This window comes from Somniosus microcephalus, chromosome 3, assembly GCF_052327205.1.
Source record: "Somniosus microcephalus isolate GS21.2 chromosome 3, FLI_Smic_1.0, whole genome shotgun sequence".
NCBI classification, from domain to species: domain Eukaryota; kingdom Metazoa; phylum Chordata; class Chondrichthyes; order Squaliformes; family Somniosidae; genus Somniosus; species Somniosus microcephalus.
Window position 1 is genome coordinate 364,682,138 of NC_140989.1, and position 25,893 is coordinate 364,708,030.

At 48.4% G+C, this 25,893-nt stretch overlaps 1 protein-coding gene across 1 annotated transcript in view; it reads right to left on the bottom strand.

Moving 5' to 3' along the window:
* Positions 1-861: 861 nt before the first annotated feature.
* LOC147122395 (di-N-acetylchitobiase-like) overlaps positions 862-25,893 on the bottom strand; it is a 30,711-nt gene continuing 5,679 nt past the window's right edge. The window contains exons 2-7 of the mRNA XM_085983517.1: positions 22,479-22,617; positions 14,130-14,338; positions 8,194-8,365; positions 8,007-8,104; positions 6,343-6,504; positions 862-1,709 (exon numbers count right to left, since the gene is read on the bottom strand). Of these exons, the coding sequence (XP_085839643.1) occupies positions 1,524-1,709; positions 6,343-6,504; positions 8,007-8,104; positions 8,194-8,365; positions 14,130-14,338; positions 22,479-22,617 (966 nt within the window). The 3' untranslated portion in view covers positions 862-1,523. The remainder of the gene's footprint in view (positions 1,710-6,342; positions 6,505-8,006; positions 8,105-8,193; positions 8,366-14,129; positions 14,339-22,478; positions 22,618-25,893) is intronic.

The following is a 25,893-nucleotide window of genomic DNA, read 5'->3' on the forward strand; positions in this document are numbered from 1 at the left end:
TCATATAGACTGGGTAAATTAAATTGGCAAAGGTAGTCTGGAGGACAAGTTCATGGAATGCATTCAAGACAGAATCCTAGAACAACATGTCATGGAACCAACCAGGGAACAGGCTATTTTAGATCTGGTATTGTGTAATGAGACAGGGTTAATTAGTAATCACATAGTAAAGAATCCTCTGGGGGAGGGATCATAATATGATCAGATTTTCACATTGAGTTTGAGAGTGAAATACTTCAGTCTGAAACGAGAGTCTTAAATAAAGCCAACTGTGTAGGTATGAGGGGCGAGTTGGCTAAGGTAGATTAGGAAATTAGATTAAAAGGTATGATGGTAGATAAGCAGTGACAAACATTTAAAGAAATATTCCAAAATTTTCAACGAATATACATTCCATTGAGAAATAAAAACTCCACGGGAAAAGCGATCCATCTGTGGCTAACTAAAGAAGTTAAGGTTAGTATTAGATTTAAAAAGAGGCTTATAATGTTGCGAAGAATAGTATTAAGTCTGAGGATTGAAAGAGCTTTAGAAACCAGTAAAGGATGACCAAAACATTGATAAAAGGGAGAAAATAGGATGAGTAAACTAGCAAGAAATATAAAAACAGAATGCAAGAACTTCTACAAGTATTTAAAAGGAAGAGAGTAGCAAAAGTAAGGTTACATAGCAATTATTAGGATACATATATCCTGGTAGTAATAGGGAATAGATAGGAGACAGTAAGAGGGAGTCCAGAGTTAAAGTCAGAAGTCCCGTGGTGGGATGAAGTTGACGTAGGTAGGGTGGAGTCGGCATGGAACTGTTGTCCAAGTTCAGAGACAGATATGGCGGGTGAGTGAAATCCACAACTAAAAAGACTTACTTTGAAAACAGCATTTTATTTTGTAAAAAACATTCACGTAGAAATTTTAAATTGCCTTTCAGGAATAGACAATTGTAAAACACTCAGGAGGATTAGAAAGTCAAATAGTTACAGTGTTTTGCAATATTACAATTAAAAAAAAACAGTAGCAGGAACCAGGACACTATTTGCTGGCCCATTCACACCCATTAACAGAGGAAACTGAAAGTTATCTAGATTCAAAATGATAACCTAAGGCAAAATAAAATAATTAAAAAAAACCCATCAAGAATTAAGATGTGCATAAACCAGACAGCACACATGTGCATGTCATAACTGGACTTTACCCAACGGGAAAGCTCAATTGTTCCCTGAAGTGTAAGTATTTAGTGGCAACAAGTTTTAGCCTGCACTATTAAGTATTAGAATAGGTTTGGTGCATTTTGTAAATAACTTAAGATGCTTGAAGTGACCAGATCTTGTGGTGCAAATCGCAATAGTATATTTGCTTTTCATTGAATAGAAATTAACTGATTAGATAAAAGGTTAAAGCTGTTCTCTAGATCTACTTTAATTTAATTTATAATGTTGGAAGCTAGCTCACTTTTTGCTGAGTTTCCTTGTAAAACAGAATGATCACATTATGAGAAGATTAAATGGTTCAAGCTTGTAATTTTGCTCAGAAAGGACACAGAGCATTCCACATTTCTTCAGTTTGCTTTGCTGCTACAGGATCATCACTGTAGTCCAGGAGATTTCCGTTCCACATGCCTATGCCACGGAGTTTTAATTTCTTCATGATAGATGCCTTCATTGAAATGCTCTGAGGATCGTCATACCAGACCTCATGGTATGTATTATTGACCTGCCATAAGAAACAAAAAGAGAGTTACATAGATAGTTGCTAGAGTAGAAATGATTTAATAGGTTAATGATGCCATTAATATAGCGCAAAGCTGTTCATCTAATTGAATTAAGCGTTCACCCCCCAACACCCCACAGCATAGTTTCAAGCCAAATACATAACTACGTTACTGCACTTTAAAGTAACTTATTGTGTGAAGCACTTTGGGATGATTTAGAGAGACACGACCAAGTACAATATAAATGCCAGCAACAACTTGCATTTATATAGCACCTTTAACGTAGTAAAACGTCTCAAGGCATTTCACACGCGCGATTATCAAACAAAATTTGACACTGAGCCACGTAAGGAGAAATTAGGACAGGTGAGAGATAGGTTTTAAGGAGCATCTTAAGGAGGAGAGGTAAAGAGGCAGAGAGGTTTAGGGAGGGAATTCCAGAGCTTAGCGCCTAGGCAGCTGAAGGCACGGCCACCAATGAGAATTGGGAATGCGCAAGAGGCCAGAATTGGAGGAGCGCAGAGATCTCGGAGGGCTGCAGGGCTGGAGGAGGATACAGAGATAGGGAGGGGCGAGGCCATGGAGGGATTTGAAAACAAGGTCCGGGAGCCAGTGTAGGGCAGCGAGCAGGGGTGATGGGTGAATTAGGAAATGGTCAGCAGAATTTTGGATGAGCTCAAATTTATGGAGGGAGGGTGGAAAATGGGAGGCTGGTCAGGAGAGCGTTGGACTAGTCAAGTCTAGAGGTAACAAAAGCATGGATGAGGGTCTGAGCAGCAGAATAGCCGAGGCAGGGGCGGAGTTAGGCAGTGTTACGGAGGTGGAAATAGGCAATCTTGGTGATGGAACGGCGAGAGCGGACCTGGGAGCACAAATGAGGCGAGAGCGGACCTGGGATCTGAGACCAACACAAAGAGGCAGAAATTGAAAGAGTGACGTGAGAGGGATGCCAAAATCACAGCAGAGTGGAAGAAGCGACAGAACCCAGGGGAACTAAAATAAGTATCGAGGGTATGTATTAAGGTAAGTATCTAAGATAAACAACTAGAATAATTGAACCGGTTTTAAAAAAGCGTGAGACTTTCCTGCAGCATCCATTTGGCTGGGGTAAACAACTCCTGGACTCAGGGACGTCACAGGACAGCAGGTCGGTAAGTAATACATTTTTTGCTGTCTAAGCTAAGGGAGTAGTTTAAACAAGGAACTAGGAACCTACTACCTGCTTTATTAAATTAATAATTTAAACTAGTTTAATAAATGTAAAAAAAAAACCTAAAAAATAAACTAAGTGAATTAATTACATAATTAATGAAATATATAGAACAAGGCTAGATAGAGATAGCTGTGCAGGAGGTGTGCCGCATCTGCAGCACGTGGGAGTTTGTGGAGAGCAACGTGATCCCAGGCAACCACATTGGCATAAATGGCTGCAATTCGAGGAACTTCGGATCCGGAGTTGTTGAGCTGGAGTCAGAGGTGCAGACATTGCAATGCATCAGGGAAGGGGGAAGACATACCTGGGCACTTTGACCCAGGCAGCAGTCACACCTCTTAGGTTAGATAGTGAGTGGTTTTGGACAGGAGGATGCGACTGCGAGTCAGGCAGGTAAGGGGACCTCAGATGCAATGTTGGAGGAGCCTCAGCCTTTGCCCTTGTCCAAGGTATAAGGTACTTGCTACTGGTGTGGATGAGGACAAAGACTGCAGGGAGGATGGGCAAATTGACCACGGCACCATGATACAGGAGGCCATTCAAGTGGGGGGATAGTACAGTCGGGGAAAAGATACTGTTCTCTGCAGACGCGACCGGGAGTCCCGAAGGCTGTGCTGCCTGCCTGGTACCAGGGTTAAGGACTTCTGCTCACGGATGGAGAAGAACTTGGAGCAGGAGGGGGAGTGTCCAGTTGCTGTGGTCCATGTAGGAACTAACACCACAAATAGAACTAGGAATGAGGTGCTGCTGAGGGACTTTGGGGAGTCAGGAGCTGAGACACTTGTCAAAGCCTTTCCACCATCTACAAGGCACAAGTAAGGAGTGTGATGGAATACTCTCCACTTGCCTGGATGAGTGCAGCTCCATCAGACCTCAAGAAGCTCGGCACCATCCAGGACAAAGCAGCCCACTTGATTGGCACCCCATCTACCACCTTAAACTTTCACTCCCTCCACCACCGGCGCACCGTGGCTGCAGTGTGTACCATCTACAAGATGCACTGCAGCAACTCGCCAAGGCTTCTTCGACAGCACTTCCCAAACTCGCGTCCTCTACCACCTAGAAGAAAGACAAGGGCAACCATCTTCCTTTGTGCTAGTATGACTCCAGCCAGTGGAGAGTTTTCCCCCCGATTCCCATTGACTTCAGTTATACTCGGGCTCCTTGATGCCACACTCGGTCAAATGCTGCCTTGATGTCAAGGGTAGTCACTCTCACCTCACCTCTAGAATTCAACTCTTTTGTCCATGTTTGGACCAAGGCTGTAATGAGGTCGGGGCCAAGTGGTCCTGGCGGAACCCAAACTGGACATCAGCGAGCAGGTTATTGGTGAGTAAGTGCTGCTTGATAGCACTGTCGATGACACCTTCCATCACTTTGCTGATGATTGAGAGCAGACTAAAAGGGACAGTCTTGTTTGACCAACCTCACTGAATTTTTTAAAGAGGTAACAGAGAGAGTAGACAAGGGTAATGCAGTAGATGTAATTTATCTAGATTTTCAAAAGGCCTTCGATAAGGTACCACATAATAGACTAATGAATAAGGTCAGAGAATGCGGAATCAGGGGACAAGTAGTAGAATGGATAGCTAGCGGGTTTCAAGACAGAAAGCAGAGAGTAGGTGTAAAGGCTATTCACAGTGGCAGAAGGTGGGTAGTGGTGTTCCACAAGGATCAGTGCTGGGACCACTGCTGTTCACAATTTATACTAACAATTTAGACTTTGGAATCAATAACACAATTTCTAAATTTGCGGATGACACCAAATTGTGGTGGGGGGTTAATTAATACTGCGGAGGACTGCAACAAGTTACAGGAAGACATTACTAAACTTGCAGAATGAGCATGGCAAAATGTGAGGTATTACATTTTGGTAGGAAGAATAGGGAGGTCACGAGTCTGGGTGGGGTAGAGGAGCAAAGAGATCTTGGAGTACACGTACAGAAATCACTAAAAGTAGCGACACAGGTTAACAAGGCCATAACAGAAGCAAATCAGGCACTACAGTTTATTTCTAGAGGGACAGAATTGAAAAGTAGTGAAGTTATGCTGAACTTGTATCAAACCTTGGTTAGACCACACTTGGAGCACTGTGTACAATTCTGGTCACCATATTATAAAAAGGATATAGAGGCACTGGAGAGGGTGCAGAGAAAATTTCCGAGGATGATACCAGAAATGTGAGGGTATACCTATCAGGAAAGGATGAACAGGCTGGGTCTCTTTTCACGTGAAAAACGGCTGAGGGGTGACCTAATTGAGGTCTTTAAAATCATGAAATGTTTTGATAGAGTGGATAGAGAGAGAGTGTTTCCACTTGTGGGGAAGAGTGTAACTAGAGGCCATCAATATAAGATAGTCACCAAGAAATCCAATAGAGAATTCAGAAGAAACCTCTTTACCCAGAGAGTGGTGAGAATATGGAACTCGCTACCACAGGGAGTGGTTGAGGCAAATAGTGTAGATGCATTTAAGAGGAGGCTAGATAAGCATATGAGGGAGAAGGGAATAGAGGGCTATGCTGATAGAGTTAGATGAGGAAAGACGGGAGGAGGCTCGAGTGGAGCATGGACTGGTTGTGCCAAATATCCTATGTAATCCTGGAACTCCCTCCCTAACAGCACTGTGGGAGCACCTTCACCACATGGACTGCAGCGGTTCAAGGCAGCAGCTTACCACCATCTTCTCAAGGGCAATTAGGGATGGACAATAAATGCTGGCCTTGCCAGAGGCGCCCACATCCCACGAACGAATAAAAGAGACCAAAACTGTACACAGTACTCCAGGTGTGGTCTTACCGAGGCCCTATACAATTGCAGCAAGACTTCTTTACTCTTCAATGTGGAACATTCTATCATTTCAAAATACTCAAAGTAACAAAATATTGTAATCAAAAGGGGAAAACATGATTTATATGCTATTGCTGAAAGCTCAAGCTGCCCAGTCTTTGACTGCAGTGCACTCAAGTATCTGAGCAAGATTTAGCTGATGTCAATTAGGCATGTGACTAGGTAAAATGCAGGCGGTCAAGAGTGCGTTTTCTTATGTACAGAGCAGGTTAACTTCAATCTTTTGTGCTAAATTGATCACCAAATGGGAGACAGGGGCACACATTTTACAAACCAAACTATCAATAATTTTCACAGGGGGGTCATTATGGATTGTGAAAAGTGATTTATTTGCAAAGTCTAAGTCATTTCATTTGTGTGCAACTGATTATACACAATGTTTTAAAAAAAATTGAAATGAGTTTGGTGTTTTGTAGATCAACTCCTATTTTCTTGGCAATATTCCAACGACACACATTTTCTACTGTACAAACTGGACGTTCTGAGCTTTGCTGAATCCTGTTGAACCATTAAACACTGCAATGTTTGCATTCTACAAAGAATGTTACAATGCACAGAATTCCAGTGTCTTACCATGTAGATATAATATGGGGCTTTCTGATCATCATCCCAAAATCTGCCCGTAATTGAATTGAGCACCTTCTTCATGATCTCTTTGTATGGGACCTGATGTCCAGCTGCATCACTGCAAGGGGCACCTCTAAAAGGAATGTTTGGTAATGCACATCTACCAGCCTGAAAAGTACAAAAAAAATGAAAAAGTAGTTTGTTACTGCACAGTTTTCTTATGTACAGGACATGCTATCTTCAATCTTTTGTGTTAAATTGTGATTATAGTTACTTTGGTAACTTCAAAAATGCAGCAACAGCATGACGTCAAATGTAAAGGCCATGAGAGACAATTAGAGAAACTTAAGCATTACAATTTAGAAAGGAGGGGGCGTTTACTGAAATATATAAATTAAATGGCACATTTATAGACAGCAGCAAGACTGAATATAGAAGATTAAGGGATGATCTCACTGACGTGTTTAAAATGATCAAAGGAGTCGATAGGGTAGATAGAGAGAAAGTTATTCCTTTGGTGGGGAAGTCCAGAATAAGGGGGCATAACATTAAAATTAGAGCTAGGCCGTTCAGGGGTGATGTCAGGAAGCACTTCTTCACACAAAGGGTAGTGGAAATCTGGAACGCTCTCCCCCAAAAAGCTGTTGAGGCTAGGGGATCAACTACAAATTTCAAAACTGAGATTGAAGATTTTAATTAGGCAAGGCTATTAAGGGTTATGGAACCAAGGCGGGTAGATGGAATTAAGATACAGGTCAGCCATGATCTAATTGAATGGCGAACAGGCTCGAGGGGTTGAATGGCCTACTCCTGTTCTTATGATCCCATGTGTAAAGGGATGAGCATTGAGAAAAGATTTGAGAAGCTTAAGATTTACAGCCCAGAGGAAACTTATAAAATTCTAACAGGACTAGACAGACTAGATGCAGGAAGGATGTTCCCGATGGTCGGGGAGTCCAGAACCAGGAGTCACAGTCTAAGGATAAGGGGTAAGCCATTTAGGACAGAGATGAGGAGGAATTTCTTCACCCAGAGAGTGGTGAACCTGTGGAATTCTCTACCACAGAAGGCAGTGGAGGCCAATTCATTAAATATATTCAAGAAGGAGTTGGATATATTTCTTAAGGCTAAAGGGATCAAGGGATATGGGGAGAAAGCAGGGACACGGTACTGAATTTGGATGATTAGCCATGATCTCGTTGAATGCAGGCTCGAGGGGCCAAATGGCCTACTCCTGCTCCTATCTGCTATGTTTCTATGAATGCAGTTAGGGGCAGCCTCAGTGGAGTACAATATGAAATAGCATGGATAAGGTAAGCCCAGAGAGCAAGCCAATGGATGTAAATAGAAATTAGTGAAAAGTAAATGTATTAAAAATCTTCTTTACGTAAAAGAGAAGTTTTTGAAATAGTCTACAAGCAAGATAATAGAGGGAAAAATACTGGGCTGTTCCAAAATACAATTAGATGCCTTGATGGGACAGTTCATGTACCAGAGGGTTGAGTTTCAGATGAACTGACTTTACTCTCATTTCCTGAGCTATGCAAACTAACCATTTCTCCAGAAAAGGGAATCAATGGGACAGTTTGCACAGCAACAAGACAATGGTTTACAAAAGTTTATTCTAAATAATTAGGATAAGTGAAAGCCACAAAATGACAACACCTTACCTCAAACAAGTGTGTGCAAGGATAGTCATAACCATACCATGGAACTCCCATCACAAGCTTTCTGGAATCAATACCCAGCTTGATATAAGCAGAGTAACCTAAATGAGACAAAAAAATAATGAGGGTCTTAGATTAACACTGATATGGGGCAGGTACACCCTGAACCAGAAGATCTTATTGTACATACCGGCTATAGTCTGGTGATAGGGAGCATTTGCCTTTGCAATGCATTCGTCCCAAATTTGACTCTGCATATCATAGGACATCACAAATAAAAAGTCACAGGAATTTGCAATTGCCACGTAATCATAGCATCGGCCATCTATGCAGTCTGGAGACCAAGCCACGTCAAATGTGACCTAAGGGCCAAAGAGTACCAAGAAGTTGTTAATTTCTTCTCACACTTTGTGTCGGATACCACTGTTAGTTATATGGTTTTTATATGCACTCCCTACTCGCACATGGTTCATGGGAGCTGTGGATTTAACGGGTTAGGAGTTCTAAAAAAGTGTTCATGACTGTATAAAAAGGAAAATGATAAAGTTGGGGCAAATAAGGAGTTACAATTAATAGGTTATCAAAATCTTAATCATGTCCAATTCCCCACCATCCACCCACCTTCTTCCTCCAAATTTTTCTGTCAATTTTCTCTCCTCCTCTCCTAAAGGCATCAAGTTGTGACCAAATTGCAATCGCAGAAGTGTCGGCCACGCTCCAATACCGAGCCAAAGTGGCCACGTTTTTAAGCGAGGCCAGACATTGAGTGCTGGCAGGATATTCGACCATGAGGGGAGGAGCAAACGCAATTGGTGTCCTTGCCCAACATCTGCACTGCAGTTTCAGCGGGAGGCATCCAGATTGTGATGAAATACATGCCTTCATCAGTCTATGTGTTTTACCTGTGTGTTTCACCTGCTTGTATTGTGTGAACCGCCCCCTTTTGTTCCTATTGTGTGTATTGGCTACGCCCCTGTCTTTTGCCATATAAAGGTCTCAGGAGCTGTATGAGTCATTCCTACCAGACGCCCGATGTGGGAAGACCTGTAATGCTGCTATGTTCTTAGTGATTAAAAGCCTTAGTTGAATCCTTTAAATTCCTTGTCTTTGAGTTATTGAAGGCACATCAATTTTAATCATTAAAACACCAGGATGGATCGACTCCTGAAACCAGAGCGCTTGGATCTGGACCCCCATGCCTCAGACGCAGCCACACAGTTCGGACACTGGTTCCAATGCTTCGAATTTTTCATTGCAAACTCATCCACTGCCATAGCCGCAGCTGAAACCGCTACCGGAGACATGAAACTGGGAATCCTGCGAAACTGGGTGAGCCATCGGGTCTCCCCCCTCATCCAAGATGCCACCAGCTACGAGGAGGCCTGCACCATCCTGAAGGCCCACTACGCGCGGCCAATAAACGTGGTGTACGCCAGGCATCTTCTGACTACTCGCACGCAGCGGCATGGTGAGTCACTAGGGGACTTTATACTAAACCTAAAAGTACTGGGCAGAGACTGTAACTGTAAGGCCGTGTCTGCCATCATGTACACGGAGGAGCTGATTCGAGACTCCCTTATTGCGGGCCTCAGTTCAAATTATATTCGGCAGAAACTGTTTGAAAAGGAGGGACTGGACTTAAAACAGGCTATAGACATAGCGCGATCGCTGGATATGGCCCAGAGGAACTCTGAATCCTGTTCCCCAGGCCACGCGGCCCACTCCGCCTCGTGCGCGCCGTGGGGCCCGCCATCTTGGAAGCCATCTACACCTCCCAGGTCTCAGGCCAGCCCAGCACCATCGGAGCCCCAGCCTCCACCCAGGAGCCCCACTACTGCCGCAATGCATCGGGGCCCGAAATGCTACTTCTGCGGCCAGGACAAACACTCCAGGCATCTGTGCCCAGCGAAGGGCACCACCTGTTTTAAATGCGGGAAGAAAGGACATTTCAGCAAAGTCTGCAGAGGGAACCCCGCCTCCAACTCCACCACCGCCGCGTGCGCGCCGTGGGAGCGGCCATCTTGGAAGCCATCTTGTCCACCCTCATGGAGTCCACCATCTTGCCCCGACTACACGGACCTCCAGGACCCACTGGTGGCCTCGATCACAGTGGATCAGTCCAGGCCGCATCCGTTGTCTAAATCGATGATGGACATAGAGGTAAACGGGAACAAGGTTAAATGCTTGATTGACTGCGGGAGCACCGAAAGCTTTATTCATCCTAGCCTGGTAAAACGACTTTCACTAACGATAGTCCCCACACAGGGCAAAATCGCCATGGCCGATAAGACTCATACCTCAAAAATTACAGGTTTCTGCGCGGTTATGTTGTCGGTAAAAGGCAATGATTACAGAGATTTTAAACTATTGATAATGCCAGATCTCTGTGTGAGCGTGATCTTGGGTCTGGACTTCCAGTGCCACCACCAAAGTATCACGCTTACCTACGGTGGGTCCCAGCCGCCCCTCACAGTGTGCGGTCTGGCTACCCTGAAGGTCAAGCCGCCCTCTCTGTTCGCCAACCTCGCACCCAACTGTCGACCCATAGCGACCAAGAGTAGGCGGTACAGCTGGGAGGACAGACGGTTCATTGCGTCGGAAGTAGAAAGACTCAAGCGGGAAGGTATCATCGAATGCAGTACCAGCCCGTGGCGCGCCCAGGTAGTAGTAGTTAAGGGTAGCGAAAAGAAGCGGATGGTGATAGATTATAGCCAGACGGTTAATCTATACACCCAGCTAGACGCCTACCCTCTGCCCCGCATAGCGGATATGGTTAACCAAATCGCGCAATACCGGGTGTTTTCCACCATCGACCTAAAATCGGCATACCACCAGCTCCCCATTAGGCCGGAGGACCGTCCATACACCGCCTTCGAGGCGAACGGACGTCTCTACCACTTCCTCAGAGTCCCCTTTGGGGTAACGAACGGGGTCTCGGCCTTCCAGCGGGAGATGGACCGCATGGTCGATGAGAACCAGTTAACAGCCACCTACCCATATCTAGACAACGTCACCATCTGCGGCCACGACCAGCAAGACCACGACTCGAACCTCGCGAGATTTCTGGAAACCGCCCTCAGACTCAATCTCACCTACAACGAGGATAAGTGTGTCTTTAGCACCACGCGCCTCTGTATCCTGGGGTGCGTGGTGGAAAACGGGGAAATCGGTCCGGACCCCGACCGATTGCGCCCCCTATGGGAGCTACCCCTACCAAACACCCCCAAGGCCCTGAAAAGGTGCCTGGGGTTCTTCTCCTATTACGCCCAATGGGTCCCCAATTATTCCGACAAGGCCCGTCCCCTCCTGAAATCAACGTCCTTCCCGCTCACGGCCGAGGCCCACGCCGCCTTCAACAGCATTAAACACGACATTGAGAAGGCCGCGCTGCGGGTAGTGGACGAAAACATCCCTTTCCAGGTCGAAAGCGATGCGTCCGACTTCGCTTTAGCAGCCACCCTCAACCAGGATGGGCGGCCCATAGCCTTTTTCTCAAGAACCCTCCAAGAGCCCGAGATCAGGCACTCCTCGGTAGAGAAGGAGGCCCAGGCCATAGTGGAGGCAGTGCGGCACTGGAGGCACTACCTAACCGGCAAACGCTTCACCCTGCTTACCGACCAGCGGTCGGTAGCCTTCATGTTTAACAACAAACAGAGGGGGAAGATGAAGAACGACAAAATTCTCAGGTGGCGGATCGAACTCTCCACGTTTGAGTACGACATAATATATAGGCCGGGGGCCCTCAACGAATCCCCCGACGCCCTATCACGAGGGATGTGTGCCAGCATCCAGGGGGACAGGCTACAGGGCCTCCACAATGGCCTCTGCCACCCGGGGGTCACCCGGCTAATCCACTTTATAAAATCCCGTAACCTGCCCTATTCCATTGAGGAGGTCCGGTCTATGACCAGGGACTGCCGCACTTGTGCGGAATGCAAGCCCCGTTTTTTCAGGCCCGACCGAGCCCACCTGATCAAAGCTACACGGCCATTCAAGCGCCTGAGCTTAGATTTCAAGGGACCATTCCCCTCCACCGACCGCAATGTGTACTTCCTCAACATTGTGGACGAGTACTCCCGCTTCCCATTCGCCTACCCCTGCCCAGATATGACCAGTGCCACGGTCATCAAGTGCCTCGGCAACCTGTTTTGCACGTTCGGCATGCCCAACTACATCCACACTGACAGGGGGGCGTCGTTCATGAGCGATGAACTGCACCAATACCTGCTGTCAAAGGGGATGGCCACGAGTCGGACCACTCGTTATAACCCCCGGGGTAATGGGCAAGTGGAGAGGGAGAACGCGACAGTGTGGAAGGCGGTCACCTTAGCACTAAACCTCCCGTTGGCAGGAGGTCCTCCCAGACGTACTCCACTCGATAAGGTCGCTACTGTGTACTGCTACTAACGCCACTCCTCACGAGAAGATGTTTGTTTTTCCCCGCAAATCAACCTCAGGAGTATCCCTACCCTCGTGGCTCTCCACCCCAGGGACAGTCCTGTTACGGAAACATGTGAGGGGCCACAAAACGGATCCCCTCGTGGAGGCAGTACACCTACTCCACGCAAACCCACAGTACGCGTACGTCAAGCACGCCGACGGGCGTGAAGACACCGTGTCCATAAAGGACCTCGCCTCGGCAGGAAGCGACGACGACGACCCACCACCACCACCCCCAGAAGAACCTCCACCATCCCCAGAGGTATCCTCACCACCCCCAGCAGTACCTGCAACAACCCCAGCACATGGGTATGCCCAGGAGGGCACCACGGACTCCCGGTCGGAACCCGAGGTACTGTTGTGACGTTCAGGAAGGACTATCACACCCCCGGACAGACTAAATCTGTAGAAGGGGTGAATGTGATGAAATATATGCCTTCATCAGCCTATGTGTTTTACCTGCTTGTATTGTGTGAACCGCCCCCTTTTGTTCCTATTGTGTGTATTGGCTACGCCCCTGTCTTTTGCCATATAAAGGTCTCAGGAGCTGTATGAGTCATTCCTACCAGACGCCCGATGTGGGAAGACCTGTAATGCTGCTATGTTCTTAGTGATTAAAAGCCTTAGTTAAATCCTTTAAATTCCTTGTCTTTGAGTTATTGAAGGCACATCACAGATAACAATCAGATGGTTCATTTACCCTTCTCTGACCCATTGCACTAGGGGTAAATTGTGCCCTCCAATATTCCAGCTACAATCAGATGATTCAGCATGGACCAGGATTTGTATAACTCACCTAATCACTGCCTTAACCACAAGGCATTAGTGAGCCTAAACTCAAGAATTAAATCACTGCACTCCAGGTTAGCAAGGTCTGTTATATGAAAACCTCAACAATAAAAGTCTGCTTCAAGCATCATCAAATAAAAATGCAGCAAGTGCTTTTTTTGCCTACTTAATGTTCCCTTTATCTCAAAGTAACTCATTGCATGCAAACCGTGGGACATTTCTGAAGCATCTTTTAAGGTGCTACATAAATACAAGTTTTTCTTCCCTTTCTGGAGGGTTTTGATAGAGTAAATAAGGAGAAACTGTTTCCAGTGGCAGGAGGGTTGGTAACCAGAGGACACAGATTGAAGGCAATTGGCAAAAGAACCAGAGGGGAGATGAGGAGAATCTTTTTACGCAGCGAGTTGTTGTGATCTGGAATGCGCTGCCTGAAAGTGCGGTGGAAGCAGATTCAATAGTAACTTTCAAAAGGGATTGGTTAAATACTTAAAGGGGAGAAAATTGCAGGGCAATGGGGAGTGGGACTATTTGAATAGCTCTTTCAAGGAGCTAGCACAGGCACAATAGGCTAAATGGCCTCCTTCTGTGCTTTATCATTTTCAGAAACTATGTGAACATTACAGTTCGGACCATCCCATGGGCCTCAATTCACTTGTAGAATTCTGGGCTGCAAGTGGTGCACCACCAAATTTGCTGCACATCCAGCTTAAGCGGATTCAAACTAAAATTTCTAACCTTAGCAATGGTCCAAGCAGCCTTGTAAAAAGATGGCGCACTAATAAACAGCAGCTAAAAATCATGATTTCAATTTACTTATCCAGAAAAATATCAATGTTCTTTTATAATCAAGTAGAAACTAAATTGCTTATCCCCATTTAAAAAAAATGTCTCCTTTACCTGAGACCCAGGTATTTCTCGGTGGAAGATTTGTGTGGTTTCGTTAACCAGTTGAGTTAGTGCGTAATATTTTACAGATTGAAATGGAACAGCTTCCTCCAGATCCAAATTGATTCCATCCATACATTGATTTTTTGCCAACTGCACTTGATTATTGATCCAAGCTGTTCGGTTAGTTTGGTCTATAATGTCACTTATTGGTACATATCCTGGTGAAAGGTAAAGAAACAATTTACATTTATACAGCATCGTTCAACAACAATAACTTACATTTATATAGCGCATTTAGCGTAGCAAAATATCCCAAGGTGCTTAACAAGAGCGCTATCAATAAAAACATTTGAGACACAGAAGAAGATATCAGGACAGATGGCCAAAAGCTTGCTCAAAGAGGTAGATTTTAAGGAACATCTTAAAAGGAGGAAAGCGAGGCAGGGAGGTTTAGGGAGGGAATACCAGAGCTAGGGCTAAGGCAGCTGAAAGCATGGCCGCCAATGGTGGAGCAATTAAAATTGGGGATGCACAAGAGGCCATAATTAGAGGAGCACAGAGATCTCGAAGGTTTGTAGGGCTGGAGGAAATTAGAGAGACAGGGAGGGGCGAGGCAATGGGGGGATTTGAAAACAAGGATGAGTATTTTAAAATTGAGGCATTATCAGGCTGGGAAAAGCGTAGGTCAACAAGCACAGGGTTGAAGGGTGAATGAGACTTGGAGTGAGTTTTGGGTTAGCACAAGTTTATGTAGGGTGGAAGATGGGAGGTCGGCCAGGAATGAGTTGGAATAGTCAAGTCTGGAGGTAACAAAGGCATGGATGAGGGTTTCAGCAGCAGATGAGCTGAGGCAGGGTCGGAGTCGGGCGGTGTTACGGGGGTGGAAGTAGGCAGTCTTGGCAATGGAGCAGATGTGGTCGGAAGCTCATCTCAGAGTCAAACAGAACACCAAGGTTGTGAACGGTCTGGCTCAGCTTCAGACAGTGGCCAGGGAACAGAATTTGTGGCAGGGAACCAAAGGCAATGGCTTTAGTCTTCCCAATATTTAGTTGGAGGAAATTTCTGCTCATCCAATATTGGATGTCGGACAAGCTGTGTGACAAATCAGAGACAGTGCAGGGTTTCAAAGAGGTGAGATAAAGCAGAGTGTCAGCAGCGTACATGTGGAACCTGATGTTGTGGATTCAGATATCATTCGCAGGACAGTGTCCCAAGGCACTTTACAGGACAAAACTGCCAACATCAAGTAGAAAGTAGGAGAGGAAGATTTAGCTAGAACTTTCATTTACATAGTGCCTTTCACATTAAGTGTTTAATAACCAATTAATTATTTTTGATGTGTAATCACTGTTGTTTTGTAAGCAGACGTAGTAGCTAATTTGTGCCCAGCAAAGTCCCACAAATAGGAAATTAGATAGATGGCCAGAGGGATGAATGTTGCCCAGGACACAACGCAAACTCCTGGTTCTTCTTCGAATTGTGCCAGTCGGGTTATTTACATTCACCTGAATAGGCAGGTCGAATATTTGTTTAATATCTCATTTGAAACACAGCACCTCTGGAAATACAGCACTCCCTCAGTACTGCCCTTATGTGTCAAGTCCTGAAGTAAACCAAAACCTTCTGACCCAGAGGAGAGAGAGTGCTACCACTGAGCCAAGTAACCAAAAGCACAGTCAATGAGGTAGGTTTTGAGGTGGCTTGAGCAGATAGGGAGAGAAATACCAAGGCAAAAAGAGGTCCAGGAAGAAGATTGTAGCGTTCAAGATAGTTAACAGCTGAAGGTTCTGCCATTGAAGGGGAAGAGGAGAAATCTCAGTAGGCCAGAGACAGAAGAGTGGAGCGTGTGTGCTGGGCCAAGGCTCTGGACACAATTGGGTAGGGCCTTCATTAAACTGCATTCTGCTTTCTAATTCTGGCATAAATGGCATACTGCTGCAGTGCCAGGGAATAAAAGTTTCAGTGTGTCCTCTCATATTTCTATTCAAAAGTTCTGTGTCAACAGTGTCTATGGTTTTTCCATTTTAATTGTGTTCACATCTAGTGATGCCTGTCCTGTTACCTTTTTAATAGCCACATGCCACATTATGTGCAAAATCTTATGTAGTTTCACACTATGGCCACCAAGTGGTGATGTAGAGCAAATTTCTAAACCTTCATCTGAAACTTTTTTCAGCTGCCATTTTGTTCCTCAGTAACTAATACAGGTACACTATCCCTTATCCGAAAGCCTTGGGACCAGCTGAGTTTCGGTTTTCGGAATTTTTTGGATTTCAGAAGGTATTATTATAAGACTGGGAAATTTGTATTTAATATAAATTTTAAAAGTTCAGGCTACCTCTTGCGACTGTTCCGTGTCTCATTCCCCTTCCTGCTTCTCTGGAAAGCCGGATATCGGCTGACTCCTACTAAGCTGGCCCGCAAATCAGGTCGGGGGTCGGGTGGGGTGGGGGGAGAAAAGAATATCGGACGGGCCGCGGTTCAGGTCGGGGGGGGGGGGGTCGGGTCGGGGGGGGGAGAAAAGAATATCGGACGGGCCGCGGTTCAGGTCGGGGGGGTCGGGACGGGTCGGGTGGGGGGGGGAGAAAAGAATATCGGACGGGTCGCGGTTCGGGTCGGGGGGGGGGGGAGAAAAGAATTTCGGACGGGCCGCGGTTCGGTTCGGGTCGGGTCGGGGGGAGAAAAGAATATCGGACGGGCCGCTGCAGCTATCGGACAGGCCGCTGTATTGTTGGGTTCACTCTCCCGGTACCTCCTTCACACTGCCCGGCTCGGCCTGCAGTCTCCTACCCAGGAGGGAACTCTGTGACCCTCTGCCCTGCTCAACGTAAGTCGTGCGCCACTCTGGTCATGTCGTGCGCACGACTTATGCTGAACGAAAAAACTTTCGGCTTTTAGAGGTTTTCGGAAGTTCAGATAAAGGATAGTCTACCTGTATTTACTTTCTAAAATAAGAGTTTCTAAAACAAAACAAAAAAAATGTAAATATTAGATCACACAATAACATGATTAAATGTATCCACTCAATTCTCTTTTATGTCTTTTAATGTCTTCATTAAAGTTTAACTTTAAGGCCTCAGCCAGTCTCAAAAAGCCTAGACTTTGACTGGCATTTTTACTCTGTAATAGTTAAGAGAAAGTTTTCAATCACATTGGTACTTTCTCAGCATGTACAATTTGCAGAATTTCCCAGCATGCAAATAGTCCTGGTCCTGCAAAAACTCGTTTTTAAAATTCTCATCCCGGTTTTCAAATCACTCCGTGGCCTCGCCCCCTCCCTATCTCTGTAACCTCCTCAGCGATCTCTGCGCTCCTCCAATTCTGACCTCTTGCACATCCTTGATTTTCTTCACTCCACCATTGGTGGCTGTGCTTTCAGCTGCCTTAGCCCTAACTCTGGTATTCTCTCCCTAAATTTCACCACCTCTCTCTCCTCCTTTAAGATGTTCCTTAAAACCGACCTCTTTGACCAAGCTTTTGGTCATTTGACCTAATATCCCCTTATGTGGCTTGGTGTCAAATTTAGTTTGATAACGCTCCGGTGAAACGCCTTGTGACGTTTTACTACGTAAAGACGTCATATAAATGCAAGTCGTTGCCGTGCATCAATAGAAGTTGATGGGTCTGTCCCTTCTATTCGGAGTATTGGAGAGTTTCTTTAATTTTTCTCCCCAAAAGACTTTTGAAAGAAACTGGAGACAGAATTCTCAAAGTTTTTAGTTCAGGCAAGTGGTGAATTTATATAACTATATTACAATTGTGCTTTTCTATTGTGCACTTCTCACAGAAAAAACAGAAGCAGAATTTATTACAGAAATATCATGAGACACAGGAGCTTAAAAATTAACAGCTGCTTGTGTTTTTTGATGATTGTCAGGATAGAAAACAGATTGTTCAGAGTAGATTTTTTGGTCAATCACTTCTGATTGCATATATTCACTTAAAAAATGAGACTTAATTTTTTAAATATTAAAAACTTTAAACTGCATAAATGATTAACTTGGAATAATTCATATCATGGAGATTTATGTTTATTAAAGATAGTATACGTTGATAAATTCACTAACAACACAATCCTGGCATATGCTCGTAGTGCATATCTGAAAACATTCTGACCACCCCCCCATCCTTTGATTTTTTTGTCCATTCATTTTAATAGGCAGAACATTTATGCTTAAACACTCAAGGCAAAAACAGAGGATAGGAATGGGCCAACTATGAGAGAAGCGGTGGTCAGGACATCTGACTTGTAGGAACATGTGAGGGGTGAGGGCCTGATGGTTCCAAATAAGTCAAAAGCAGTTTGGGTCCTATTCCATTAGACCCGCTTCCCGCCCCAACTCCTCCGTAACAAGGTACGTTAGAACCTGCTTTCCCCCATGCCCCAATACTACCAGATCCCAGCAACCCCTGACCATCTCCAGAATCCTCCTCAATGTCACAATCTCACTTCTCAGAATTAAAAAAAAAAAAATTGTTTATGGGACGTGGGCGTCACTGGCAAATCCAGTATTTATTGCCCATCCCTAATTGCCCATGAGGAGGTGGCGGTGAGCCGCCTTCTTGAACCGCTACAGTCCGTGTGAAGATACTCCCACAGTGCTGTTAGGGAGTTCCAGGATTTTTTTGACCCAGCAATGATGAATAGGCGATATACTTCTAAGTCAGGATGGTGTGTGACTTGGAGGGGAACTTGGAGGTGGTGGTCTTCTCATGCGTCTGCTGCCCTTGTCCTTCTAGGTGGAAGAGGTCGCGGGTTTGGGAGGTGCTGCCGAAGAAGCCTTGGCAAGTTGCTGCAGTGCATCTTGTAGATGGTACACACTGCAGCCACGGTACGCCGGTGGTGGAGGGAGTGAATGTTTAAGGTGGTGGATGGGGTGCCAATCAAGCGGGCTGCTTTGTCCTGGATGGTGTCGAGCTTCTTGAGTGTTGTTGGAGCTGCACGCATCCAGGCAAGTGGAGAGTATTCCATCACACGCCTTACTTGTGCCTTGTAGATGGTAGAAAGGCTTTGGGGAGTCAGGAAGTGAGACACTCGCCGCAGAATTCCTAGCCTCTGACCTGCTCTTGTTGCCACAGTATTTAGGTGGCTGGTTCAGTTACGTTTCTGGTCAATGGAGACCCCCAGGATGTTGATGGTAGGGGATTCGGCGATGGTAATGCCATTGAATGTCAAGGGGTGGAGGTTAGACTCTCGCTTGTTGGCGATAGTCATTGCCTCGCACTTGTGTGGCGCGAATGTTACCTGCCACTTATCAGCCCAAGCCTGAACGTCATTCAGGTCTTGTTGCCTGCAGGCATGGACTGCTTCATTATCTGAGGAGTTGTGAATGACACTGAACACCGTGCAGTCATCAGCGAACATCGGCATTTCTGACCTTATGTTGGAGGGAAGGTCATTGATGAAGCAGCTGAACATGGTTGGGCCTAGGACACTGCCCTGAGGAACACCTGCAATGATGTCCTGGGGCTGTGATGATTGACCTTCAATCACCACAACCATCTTCCTTTGTGCCAGGTATGACTCCAGCCAGTGGAGAGTTCCCCCCCCCCCCCCCGATTCCCATTGACTTCAGTTTTACTAGGGCTCCTTTATGCCACACTCGGTCAAATGCTGCCTTGATGTCAAGGGCAGTCACTCTCACTTCTCTTCTAGAATTCAACTCCTTTGTCCATGTTTGGACCAAGGCTGTAATGAGGTCAGGTACCGAGTGGTCTTGGCAAAACCCAAACTGGGCATCAGTGAGCAGGTTATTGGTGAGTAAGCGCCGCTTGATAGCACTGTCGATGACACCTTCATCACTTTGCTGATGATTGAGAGTAGACTGATGGGGAGGTAATTGGCCGGATTGGATTTGTCCTGCTTTTTGTGGACAGGACATACCTGGCCAGTTTTCCACATTGTCGGATAGATGCCAGTATTGTAGCTGTACTGGAACAGTTTGGCTAGAGGTGCGGCTAGTTCTGGAGCACAAGTCTTCAGCACGATAGCCGGGATGTTGTCAGGGCCCATAGCCTTTGTTGTATCCAGTGCGCTCAGCCATTTCTTGATATCACATGGAGTGAATCTAATTGGCTGAAGACTGGCTTCTGTGATGGTGGTGACCTCAGGAGGAGGCCGATATGGATCATCCACTTGGCACTTCTGGCTGAAGTTGGATATAAATGCTTCAGCCTTGTCTGTTGCACTCATGTGCTGGGCTCCACCATCATTGAGGATGGGGATATTCATGGGGCCTCCTCCTCTCGTTAGTTGTTTAATGGTCCACCTGTCATGACGATGTGGCAGGACTGCAGAGCTTTGATCTGATCCGTTGATTGTGGGATCGCTTAGCCCTGTCTATAGCATGCTGCTTCCGATTTTTAGGATGCTTGTAGTCCCGTGTTGCAGCTTCCCCAGGTTGGCACCTCATTTTTAGGTACGCCTGGTGCTGCTCCGGGCATGCTTTTGTACACTCCTTATTGAACCAGGGTTGGTCCCCTGGCTTGATGGTAATGGTAGAGTGAGGAATATGCTGGGCCATGAGGTTATAGATTGTGGTGGAATACAATTCTGCTGCTGATGGCCCACAGCACCTCATGGATGCCCAGTTTTGAGCTGCTAGATCTGTTCTGAATCTATCCATTTAGCATGGTGGTAGTGCCACACAACACGATGGAGGGTGTCCTCAGTGTGAAGACGGGACTTCGTCTCCACAATGACTGTGCAGTGGTCACTGCTACCAATGCTGTCATGGACAGATGCATCTGCGACAGATAGACTGGTGAGGACGAGGTCAAGTAGGTTTTTCCCTCGTGTTGGTTCTCTCACCACCTGTCGCAGGCCCAGACTGGCAACTATGTCCTTCAGCACTCGGCCAGCTCGGTCAGTAGCGGTGCTACCGAGCCACTCTTGGTGATGGACATTGGCAAGTCCCCCACCCAGAGTACATTCTGTGCCCTGGCTACTCTCAGTGCTTCTTCCAAGTAGTGTTCAACATGGCGAAGTACTGATTCAGCTGAAGGAGGGTGGTAGGTGGTAATCAGCAGGAGGTTTCCTTGCCTATGCTTGACCTGAAGCCATGAGACTTCATGGGGTCCGAAGTCAATGTTGAGGACTCCCAGGGTCACTCCTTCCCGACTGTATACCACTGCCGGTGGGACAGGACACATCCAGGGATGGTGATGGAGGAGTTTGGGACATTGGCTGAAAGGTATGATTCTGTGAGTATGACTATGTCAGGCTGTTCCTTGACTAGTCTGTGGGACAGCTCTCCCAATTTTGGCAAAAGTCCCCCAGATGTTGGTGAGGAGGACTTTGCAGGTTTGACTGGGCTGGGTGTGCTGTTGCCGTGTCCATAGCCATAGCCGGTGCCGAGGTCGATGCCGGGTGGTCTGTCCGGTTTCATTTTTATTATTTTGTTTCGTAGCGGTTTGTTACAACTGAGTGGTTTGCTAGGCCATTTCAGAGGGCAGTTAAGAGTCAACTACATTGCCAGACAAGGTAAGGACAGCAGATTTCCTTCTCTCAAGGACATTAGTGAACGAGATGGGTTTTTTACGACAATCAGATAGCTTCATGATTACCATTACTGTTATTCCAGATTTATTTAATTAACTGAATTTAAATTCCCCAGCTGCCGTGGTGGGATGTGAACTCATGTCTCTGTGTCATTAGTCCAGGCCTCTGGATTACTAACCCAGTGACATTATCACTATGCTACCATTCCCGACTCTCAGATCTCACAAACCAGCAAAACCCAGCAAATCTGTGGGGTAAAAAGTAGAAAAAAAATACATCACTAGTCAATCTCTCGTTCCAATGGACAAAGGGAGCTCAGGCTTAAGTGTAGTCTTCAGGTGAAGCAGAGTTAGAGTGTGGGGGATAATTCAACCAAGGCATTCAGATGTAATTCAGTCCCCGTTGTGAAATCATACATCCTGTCCTAATTCTTTTATACAATACTTCGATTTGATATTATTTTATAGTTAAATAGTAATTCAAGCTGATGATGCGGAATAGAGGTACTGCAGTGACACCACTGGTGGGGAGAACATAATTAATATGCAACAAGTTTAGAGTGACAGTTCCTATTATAAATGTGGACAAAGGAATTCATAAATGGAAAAAGTTGATAACAGAACGTAAGATTTTGTAGACATGAGGTGCGTGTAGATGTAAGATTTTTAAATATATTATAGATGGAATGTAGAATAACTTGCAACGGTTGTATCAGAGCTGCAGAGGAATTTCAGCAATGTAAGGTCAAGAAGAGTCAGAATAGCAAAGTCAAGGCGGTGCATTGCATGTTCTTTAATGTGGTTCTCAATAATACAGCTTGCATTACAAGACATTTTGTCTGTGATAAAATTAGTTACCTTTCAGGACAACTCGAACTTCATTTGCATGAGCGTGACACACAAGCTCAGGGTCATAACTTCCAAAGGCTGCAATTGTCGTGACCTTAGACCAGTCATAATGCTTCCAAGCCGATCCTCCAACATCAAAGACATAGACCTAATACAAAAATAAGCAGTCAGCCGCAGTAATGAAGGGCATATAGCATATTCATTTTCCCTGGAGGCTGGAGTCTGGCCGGTGCCCGCCAGTTCCCCACCCCAGCACCCGCTTCCAGTTCAGCCTTTGCCCCCAACCCAGTTCGAGCCCCTAACACAATCCAGCCTGTGCCCTGACCCGACGCAGCCCGCATCCCCCCAAAACTACTGCAGCCCGTCCCCCCAAAACGAACTCTGCCCGCTCCCCCAAAACTAACGCAGCCCGCCCTCCACCCCAAAACTAACGCATACCGCGTCCCCCCAAAACTAACGCAGCCCGCATCCCCACAAAACTAACGCAGCCCGCGTACCCCCAAAACTAACGCAGCCCACGCCCTCAAAACTAACGCATCCCGTGTCCCCCCCAAAACTAACGCAGCCCGCGCCCCCAAAACTAACGCAGCCCGCGTCCCCCCCAAAACTAACGCAGCCCGCGTACCCCCAAAACTAACGCAGCCCGCCCTCCACCCCAAAACTAACGCATCCTGCGTCCCCCCAAAACGAACGCAGCCCGCGTACCCACAAAACTAACGCAGCCCGCCCCCCAAAACTAACTCTGCCCGCCCCCCAAAACTAACGCAGCCCGCCCTCCACCCCAAAACTAACGCATACCGCGTCCCCCCAAAACTAACGCAGCCCGCGTCCCCCCAAAACTAACGCAGCCCGCCTCCCCCCAAAACTAACGCAGCCCGCGCCCCACCCCAAAACTAACGCAGCCCGCGTCCCCCCAAAACTAACGCATACCGTGTCCCCCCAAAACGAATGCATCCCGCGCCCCACCCCAAAACTAACGCATCCCGTGTCCCCCAAAACTAACGCAGCCCGCGCCCCCAAAACTAACGCAGCCCGCATCCCCACAAAACTAACGCAGCCCGCGCCCCTAAAACTAACGCAGCCCGCGCCCCCAAAACTAACGCAGCCCGCATCCCCACAAAACTAACGCAGCCCGCGCCCCTAAAACTAACGCAGCCCGCGCCCCCAAAACTAACGCAGCCCGCATCCCCACAAAACTAACGCAGCCCGCGCCCCTAAAACTAACGCAGCCCGCGCCCCCAAAACTAACGCAGCCCGCATCCCCACAAAACTAACGCAGCCCGCGCCCCTAAAACTAACGCAGCCCGCGCCCCCAAAACTAATGCAGCCCGCATCCCCACAAAACTAACGCAGCCCGCGCCCCTAAAACTAATGCAGCCCGTGCCCTCAAAACTAACGCAGCCCGCATCCCCACAAAACTAACGCAGCCCGCGCCCCTAAAACTAACGCAGCCCGCGCCCCCAAAACTAACGCAGCCCGCATCCCCACAAAACTAACGCAGCCCGCGCCCCTAAAACTAACGCAGCCCGCGCCCCCAAAACTAACGCAGCCCGCATCCCCACAAAACTAACGCAGCCCGCGCCCCTAAAACTAACGCAGCCCGCGCCCCCAAAACTAACGCAGCCCGCATCCCCACAAAACTAACGCAGCCCGCGCCCCTAAAACTAACGCAGCCCGCGCCCCCAAAACTAACGCAGCCCGCATCCCCACAAAACTAACGCAGCCCCGCGCCCCCAAAACTAACGCATCCCGTGTCCGCCCCAAAACGAACGCAGCCCGCCCCCCAAAACGAACGCAGCCCACACCCCCCGAAACTAACGCCGCCCACCCCCCCGAAACTAATGCAGCCCGCGCCCCCCCCAAAACTAATGCAGCCCGCCGCCCCGAAACTAACGCAGCCCACCCCCACAAAACACAGCCCACCCCCCCAAAACTAACGCAGCCCGCGCCCCCCCCCAAAACTAACGCAGCCCCCCCTCTATTCCGGTCAGTGGGGACATCCCCCACCCCCTCCAACACCAGCCCGTGCCCCCCCCCAACTCCAGCCCGTGCCCCCCCCCAACTCCAGCCCGTGCCCCCCCTCTACTCCAGCCCGTGCCCCCCCTAGTCCAGCCCGCGCCCCCCCTCTAGTCCAGCCCGTGCCCCCCCTCTACTCCAGCCCGTGCCCCCCCTCTACTCCAGCCCGTGCCCCCCCCTCTACTCCAGCCCGTGCCGCCCCCTACTCCAGCCCGCGCCCCCCCTCTACTCCAGCCCGTGCCGCCCCCTCTACTCCAGCCCGTGCCGCCCCCTCTACTCCAGCCCGTGCCCCCCCAATCTACTCCAGCCCGTGCCCCCCCAATCTACTCCAGCCCCTGCCCCCCCTCTACTCCAGCCCGTGCCCCCCAATCTACTCCAGCCCGTGCCCCCCAATCTACTCCAGCCCGTGCCCCCCCTACTCCAGCCCGTGCCCCCCCAATCTACTCCAGCCCGTGCCCCCCCAATCTACTCCAGCCCGTGCCCCCCCAATCTACTCCAGCCCGTGCCCCCCCAATCTACTCCAGCCCGTGCCCCCCAATCTACTCCAGCCCGTGCCCCCCCAATCTACTCCAGCCCGTGCCCCCCCAATCTACTCCAGCCCGTGCCCCCCCAATCTACTCCAGCCCGTGCCCCCCCAATCTACTCCAGCCCGTGCCCCCCCAATCTACTCCAGCCCGTGCCCCCCCAATCTACTCCAGCCCGTGCCCCCCTCTACTCCAGCCCGTGCCCCCCCCTCTACTCCAGCCCGTGCCCCCCCTCTACTCCAGCCCGTGCCCCCCCCTCTACTCCAGCCCGTGCCCCCCCCTCTACTCCAGCCCGTGCCCCCCCTCTACTCCAGCCCGTGCCCCCCCCAACTCCAGCCCGTGCCCCCCCCCAACTCCAGCCCGTGCCCCCCCAATCTACTCCAGCCCGTGCCCCCCCAATCTACTCCAGCCCGTGCCCCCCCAATCTACTCCAGCCCGTGCCCCCCCAATCTACTCCAGCCCGTGCCCCCCCAATCTACTCCAGCCCGTGCCCCCCTCTACTCCAGCCCGTGCCCCCCCCTCTACTCCAGCCCGTGCCCCCCCTCTACTCCAGCCCGTGCCCCCCCCTCTACTCCAGCCCGTGCCCCCCCCTCTACTCCAGCCCGTGCCCCCCCTCTACTCCAGCCCGTGCCCCCCCCAACTCCAGCCCGTGCCCCCCCCCAACTCCAGCCCGTGCCCCCCCTCTACTCCAGCCCGTGCCCCCCCTAGTCCAGCCCGCGCCCCCCCTCTAGTCCAGCCCGTGCCCCCCCTCTACTCCAGCCCGTGCCCCCCCTCTACTCCAGCCCGTGCCCCCCCTCTACTCCAGCCCGTGCCCCCCCTCTACTCCAGCCCGCGCCCCCCCCTCTACTCCAGCCCGTGCCGCCCCCTCTACTCCAGCCCGTGCC